The sequence below is a fragment of the Pararge aegeria genome, chromosome 9 (assembly GCF_905163445.1).
Source record: "Pararge aegeria chromosome 9, ilParAegt1.1, whole genome shotgun sequence".
Classification (NCBI taxonomy): domain Eukaryota; kingdom Metazoa; phylum Arthropoda; class Insecta; order Lepidoptera; family Nymphalidae; genus Pararge; species Pararge aegeria.
Window position 1 is genome coordinate 5,122,221 of NC_053188.1, and position 7,895 is coordinate 5,130,115.

General features: G+C 33.6%; 1 protein-coding gene across 1 annotated transcript; it reads right to left on the minus strand.

Annotated features, from left to right (window-relative positions):
- Positions 1-297: 297 nt before the first annotated feature.
- On the minus strand, positions 298-7,384 carry LOC120626599 (esterase E4-like). The gene is made up of 4 exons (XM_039894158.1): positions 7,357-7,384; positions 2,622-2,785; positions 575-1,932; positions 298-499 (listed from the first exon to the last, which is right to left on the minus strand). The coding sequence occupies exons 1-4, from the start codon at positions 7,382-7,384 to the stop codon at positions 298-300; spliced, it is 1,752 nt and encodes a 583-aa protein (XP_039750092.1).
- Between the last annotated feature and the right edge of the window lie 511 nt (positions 7,385-7,895).

Below are 7,895 nucleotides of genomic sequence, written 5' to 3' on the forward strand. Positions count from 1 at the left end.
ACTGGAAAGTTAAATTGACAAAAATAATTATATATTTTCTTTGTTTTGATACAAACCATTTACATCAGAACATCATTTCAAATTGTAAATAGTAAATTTACATTTTGTAAGTACAAATTTAAGCAAATAGTTATTACATGTAATATATGAAAACGTACCATCAATGCAGATCAGCGTGTTGTAAACGATAGATTTGGAAATACTTTCTACTTGATACATTAAAACGACCGTCGTATTATGCTTGGTAAAACGATGGTTTACCTGCTTATTGCCTCTCTATATTTTATATAACTAAACTTATAGTTCATTTTTGACCGCGTCTTTGACTACGCCATTGATGGCATACTTTTCATATTTTTCTATGAAGTCATCCCAAAATGTAATTTTTTCCTCATATAAATTAGATTTGATTTCAAGTTTGTCACTAATGATTAAACACTCTCGGTTTTCTAAGGAAGCTGGTTTCCAAATAAAGTTGCTTCCAGGAGGCGTAGGATTTCTGAAAAGTATTATGATTATGTTTAAATATGTTACAGTTACGAATTACAATTTTTTTTATAAAAGTTTAACATACCCAGTTTTAGCAAAATTTGTGTACAATTTAACCATCATTGTTAAGACTTTTATTTCATCCGAGTGTTCTTGATCAAATAAATTTTTGTACACTTTTCTCCATTTTTTGCAAACAAATAAGTAACATAACTCATCACCAACAGATGCTCCCCAAGTGCCATCAATATTCAAAGCATCATTTAAACTTGTTATCTTGCGAAAGTTTAATTTGCCACTATAATGAAACATGTAATAGTAAACAGGTGCATAGGACGTATTTGTATATTTTCTAACAGTATAATCTATTGGATAAAAACTTACGATATCTCCAATATAATTCAAAAATTCACCTGGTTTATCTTCCCTTATATATCCATCATTAAAGTAATAATTTCTGATTTCTTTTATAGCTTTTTTATATATTTTAGCATTAATATCAAAATGATAGTCTACTCTTCGTGGAAATGTCATAATAAAATATCTATCAGCGATTCTTAGGTATTCTGGATTATGAAGGTAGCGTTCATTTATTTCTATTGCTTCTCTTGAATTAAAACCTATCATCACCGGTACCGACAGTTTATTTAAGTTATCTTCTGGAAGCTTTGATACTATTGCATCGTCGTGATCAATTTCAACAACAGGTCCAAATTGGACAATGTCTCTTTGAGTCGACATAGATTCATCTGGGTGTATAAGATATAGTTCTGCATCTGTGATTTTGTTTGCATCAATGTCAGATAATTTTTCTATAAGCTCCTCGCTTGTTTCCGGTTTCACTTCAAGTACCTGTGCTAAGGCAATAGCTCTTTGTTTTGGCTTAGTATCAATGTAAGAGGGATGCCAAGAGGAACCACTTTGTAAAATTGCTGCACTGAACAACCCTTTGGATTTTGGACTCTGTAGTAATATATCAACTATAACTGCCCCTCCACTATTACCCATAAGAGTAATATTATGTGGGTTACCACCAAAGTACTGAATATTCTCTTTTAGCCATTTTAAAGCTAATAACACATCTCTTATGCCATTATTACCAGGAATTAATGTATCTTCAAATGATGCAAATCCTAAGAATCCTAGCCTGTAATTTAAAGAAACTAAAATAACGTCTTCTATCATAAAAAAGTCTGGTCCGTACTCTTTAGTAGCATTATAGGATACCCTAAAGTTTTCATTATACAAAAATACTATAACAGGTTTTTCCATATGCTGGTTAGTTGGTAAATTAGGAGTGTGTATACTCAAATGCAAACAGTCTTCATCTCCCCAAAATCCATATCTATCAACCTTTCTCTGCGGTATAAACTGCTGAGCACAGTGTTTTCGTTCTTTTTTGGCGTCATAAATATCTTTCCATCCTAAATGAGGGACCGGTGGCTAAAAAGACAAAGTAATTATAGGGTTCAAAGTAATAATTATTATAATACTAAATGCAATGTGTGGTTTTCAGTAATTAATAATATTATGATTATGATTAATCTATACTAAAGGATATCTTGATATCCTATTTTATTTTACTGACTGTGCACCGATAGGCGCATGAGTTCAATACCCACAACTGCTGTAAAATGTACCGGACCTTCGGCCCGCCAGTCGCTCTGTCTCCAATTTTAAATATCCTCTAAGATACTCATTTTAATGATATGCTTCAGATGGCAATTTTGATCTACATGAAATGCACAACGTATCTAATGTATATAATCTGTGGTATATAAATGGATAAGGATTGATATTGTATTGTTTAAAATAGCTTGGTAAATAACTCATAATTTGTTTGTAATAAAAGATAAACATGATTTCGTGGGTTATTCTTAGGAGAGAAACATAAAATGCTAGCGTGTAGTTTCTGTCGTTTATTTAAAATTATACAATTCCGTTGTTTGGCTTTTGAAATATAAGTGCGCAAAACTATGTTTGTTACGATATTACATTACAAATCTTTGATTTTCTTGCGTGTTTTCTACTATAATATGCGTGTATACAAACGTAAAAGTGGCAGGAGCTACTTTGTTTAATGAAAAGATAAAGGAAAGATGACTTTAAACTAATTATTAATTATTTCTTACCTTAAACCTTCGTTTTCCAATAGGGGGTTCAGCATAAGGAATGCTTAAAAAGGAAAAGTAACTTTCATTACGGATTATTGACTTGACTTCTTTACCAGCTACTTTTCCTGACTTAGTTTCAACTATGACATCCCCGACCACTCTATTTACCAAACAAACTACTACTATAACGAGTGTATATATTTTATGATTACACGATATCATTATAAAATAGCAAAATTGTTATTGCTTTCAGCGGCTGCGGGTGCTAAATTCGATATACTACATATTATGAAATTACGTGTATGATATTTGTTATCTAAGAAAATTTCATTGATATCACGTTACGCCGTACATTATACGAAAAAATATGTACTTTATGTATGTTACAACAAAAATTACTTATGATTTTTCATCTATTCTTCTTTCTAAGCGTGGCATCGATTACTTAAAGTAGGTATTTAGTAGTATTTTTATATTTTTTAACATTTTGTTCTTATTTACGCAAACAAAGCCATCAAAATCGTCTAGTCCAGATAATCAATTCATTATTAAATCTGCTATAATTGTACGTTATCATGGTGCTTTATCTTAATTAAAATAATCCATAACCGCTGTCTAGTAATCTGGAGCTGATTTGTGGTTTTTATCTTTGCTGGAATTGTAATTTTGTACTTTTCTCTCCAATTTAACCAAAATACTTCTGTCATTCTTATTCCTATCAAAGGAAATTTTACCCTCTTTCTTAGTAAAGTATGCCCATATATCAGTTTTGGAGACATAATAAATTTGCTTTTCAACTTTGCACCTACAGGATTTTCTTTTGGAGAAAATTGGTAAACGACTCCATTTATACGAACAATTTAATTTGTTCACAACATAAAACCGTTAGGACGTCGTATGAATTCAAAATAGTCTATGAGGTAAAGTTCGTAGCTAGGCGTATACACGTATGTAGGCAATATATCACTACTTTGTAATATTACATTTTCAACCTAATATATTTTAGTTCCAGTATATTTTTCATAAAATCGCAACATCCGCTTAACGTAAGCGTTAAGAATGTGAGAAGGAAGTTGGAAGTTATGAGTGCGGCTGCGATATTACATAACGAATATTTATAAAGATATTAGTTATCTTTATTATTGCACCTCTCGCTCGGGTTATTGCTTACTATTTTTTTAAATTCGTATTCAGTATTAATTCTTATGTAGATAAAAAGTTCTATCATCAAGGGTTATATAGCGGTTAGACCCTTTTTAATGAATTCCAATCGGACATTTCATTTTGTGGAAGTTATTGCGAGTTTAAAAAGTATAAGGACTACTCCGAAACAAAACAGTTCTTTTTGGAGATACACTAAATTAAAAAAAATCTTAAACTATATCCGATTATTTGTTACATAAATACAAAACTTAAAAAATGCTTTTATAAAATAAACGCGGATGAAGTCAACAACTTTATATTATTTAAAAGAATTAAAACAGTAGAAAAGCGTTCTATTTTCCTAATTCAGAAAGTAACTCATTCGTAATATCATGACACGAATACTTTTCTTGACATTCTGAATTTGTGTTGTGCAATAATTTATACAGTGCCATAAAGTGTGCACCATATTTCTATCCGCCCTTCTCCCGTAAATATCCTATTTAATATTACACTGCGTGCGTTTTATGTCGCAAAAATTCATGTTTCATTTCCTTTGTAACATTGGAGAATACTTTTGGGAACTTAAAATATTTAATGTTGCTTAAAATAACAGATGGGAGCACGCTATCTTGGTGAAAAATAATTGCACGGATCCCGCTCGTTGGTCGCTCACTATTCAAATCCCTGATAGCTTGAGGAAAAGAAACTTCGCTATACCATTCACTAGCAACTGCTCTACGGTCTACGGAATTACTGCTACTGGTCCACTGCGTATAAAACACCTATAATTTTTTTGCCTGTCTGCGAACTTCTATTGTGGGCTATACGCACGAGATGATCGTAGATGTAGATTCAAATTTCGTCAGTTGTAAGTTCCTCGATGCGATGAGAGAATAATGTACCTATTGTGAAGCAAGCTTCGTAACTTTGAAGTGTTAATCCAGGATGGTGAAAACTACCTTTGATCCAATTGTTATAGTTCATCCTGAATCTCCCTATGTATGTGCTGTTGTAGATCTTCCGGCAGGGTGATTACGCATCTCACAGCTGGCTGGCAACAGGCATAAATCTCGCGATCTTTGCTTTCATATGCCACTTTTGCATTCAAAAATAAATACGAAAAGTGACGTTTGACAGCAAAGATTGCCAGATTTACGTATATGCCAAGGCTGTTAAGCAAGTGAAGCTTCTCTTGACCACGTTTAAATACACCCAGCTAATAAGAAAATCAGGCTTACGCAGAAGCCGGACTTCACAAATGTAGCTCGCAAATTTCTGTTAGTTTCCTTCGAGTTTAACCTGCGTTTAATACTCAAAATCATAGCACGAAAAGCTTCCCCCTAGGCTCCATTATTGCATACAAAAGAGTTACATAGGAACATTGTTTAAAAAAAATTTGGTCGATCTAAGTTGGCCGATGATTTTCAGCACGGAGAATTGAATTGAAATTAGCCTTCAACAATTTTCGGAACAACCTTGCGACTTATTCGGCGACCATATTGAAGGATTTGACTAGCGCTTTGGAGTGGTTTTATTGGCACAGGCCAAACAACTCTAACAAGTCTGAGATGAAGACTTAAGAATGGAAAAGCTAGAAGCTGAAGTGCTTTGTCCTTTGTATAGCTTTAATAGCTTTTTAATTCTTATTGTTCGCACTGCGTGGAAGTTTGGTGATTACAGTGATGTATTAGAAAAGTTTACAGGAGTTTTGTTATTGTTACGTATGATTTTGATATATTTGTCACTACAAATCATATGTCTAGACTGTTTGACTGTTGGAATTATTTTATGCAAATATAACTGGAAAAATAGTTGTTTGGTTATCGTAGGACGCGAGCCAAATGGCGCCACTAAATAACGTGGTATCTGTAGGGTAATGTGCCTTGATAGTATCACAGTGAGCGCCAAATTATATCCCCACAGCGCGCCCCGTGCCTCGAACACAAGCCATATCTCTTCGGGAAAAATCAGTAATATGCCGCGGCAGCGATTTATATTTCTCTCTCTTTATTTGATTGCCTCCAGTCACATAAATGACTATGCAGTCATATTATTTGTAACAACACATTACACTCACGCCCAGTTTCTGTAATGTTGATTGATTAAAAACTAGAACAAAATTTACAAGCGGTCTGTATTATGCTTTCATAGCACAGTAATAGAATTATAATTATATTTAATGCAAACACATATCAACATAATCTAAACGCTATATTTTTATGAGCTTGACCTTCTTTTTTTGTTTGAGGAGGAAATAAATCCCTTCGGACCCCTTCAGGTCTGCACGGAACCGCTGAGCATTACTTCATGCCGACCTTCAATTATCAGGTTGATCTGCCTTCAGGATTCAACCATCAGAACATTCCAAACTAAAAAGTGACATAAAAGACAGCTCGGTGCATTTTAAATTTCTTTTGTTGCCTGACTTGGGAAGTTTGAAGGAAAATTTGGGTATCCAGCAGTCTCAGCTCATATCACAAACCATGCACAGTTATGTTTACATGAAGAATCGAAATCGTAATATAAGTTAATTCGTATTTTGAAGTTTAGACAAGAAAAAATCTTACATTTTTGTTACGCCCTAGCACTTAAATCCCCATAAATGTGGCAAAAAATTACAGTTATGGCTTTAGTATTCATTAAAGAATGGATCTAAATTAACATTTTTAAATTAACTTCAATGTACAGAATTCAACGTTACAGTTTTATTATAAATAAATATATATATATATATATATACAACGACTATACACACATCGCCATGCAGCCTCAAAGTAAGCGAAGCTTGTGTTATGGGTACTAACATGGCTAATAAATATGTTTCTTAATAAAATACAATAAAATACATATAAATCTTATAAAAAACAGCTAAACACCTACACACTGAACATCATTCATGGTCTTTACACAAACATTTTCCAGCTGTGGCAATCGAACTCACAGGCACAAAGTATAGATGGGATAATATTTTAAAAACATACGCGTATTTTCCAGTAAAAAGTAATGATGTCGGGTAATCTTTAAGTTCAATTATTGAGAAAAAGGAAGCGGTGATAGCGCCAGCATGCACATTTCTAAGTTAAGTGCGTTTTAAGTAATTCAAATATAACTTGCTTCAACGGTGAAGGAAAACATCGTGAGGAAAACTATGCTAGTTTCCTCACTGCGAGTTCTACTTAATGTTCTCAAAGGTGTGTGGAGTCCACCAATCCGCGCTGGGCCAGCGTGGTGAACTACAGCCTTCACAACTTCTCACTGTGGGAGATCCGTGCTCTCTAGTGGGCCGGTAACGGTTTGATGTTATGATGACGATGGTGAATTATTAAGAGCTGCCCGTTTTAAACCTATATGAACAATAGCTAATAACTTTGATCGATCTCTTTGTAGTTGAACCCAGCATCATATATTATCAAAATTTATTATTTTTATATATATATATATATATATATTTTTTTTTTAAATAAATAAATAAATATACTACGACAATACACACATCGCCATCTAGCCCCAAAGTAAGCGTAGCTTGTGTTATGGGTACTGAGATAGCTGATGAATATTTTTTTATGAATATAAAACACATAAATACTTATAATATACAGATAAACACCCAGACACTGAAAAACATTCATGTTCATCACACAAATACTTTCCAGTTGTGGGAATCGAACCCACGACCTTGGACTCAGAGAGCAGGGTCGCTGCCCACTGCGTCACTCGGCCGTCATATTAATGTATTGCATATGTGTTAGTATTAAGCTTAATTTGCTATACTCCATCATCCATATTCATTGTAAAGTGAACCTCTCCTGAGGATGATCCGGTTTCGGAACGAAACGTGCGTAGAGGGAATATTGCCGAAGATCTGTTTGGTGTGGAGTATAAGGATTGAAGAAATTATAAATTACACCACACATATTATCCTGCTTTACGCGGAGTATAGCAAATAGCTTAATTTTGATAATATATCATGGATTTCCGCAGAGTATCGCCTGCTTCTATCCAATATTTGAACCCAGCATCGCCAACACTCCAACACGCAATTGTTTCAGTAGTGAATGCAAAAGCATTTTAATTTTAATTCTGAAGCGGCACATTCAATGTGACATTGTCCAATATAGATACTTCAGTCAATGAGGTGATTTACAT

Bases quoted from the DNA above. Each gene is read 5' to 3' on its own strand.
- LOC120626599 (XM_039894158.1), bottom strand. From the start codon at position 7,384: ATGAACATGAATGTTTTTCAGTGTCTGG. The intron at 2,786-7,356 runs GTGTTTATCTGT...CACTCGTTATAG, and splicing joins GAATGTTTTTCAGTGTCTGG to TAGTAGTTTGTTTGGTAAAT. The intron at 500-574 runs GTATGTTAAACT...AATACTTTTCAG, and splicing joins ACAAATTTTGCTAAAACTGG to AAATCCTACGCCTCCTGGAA.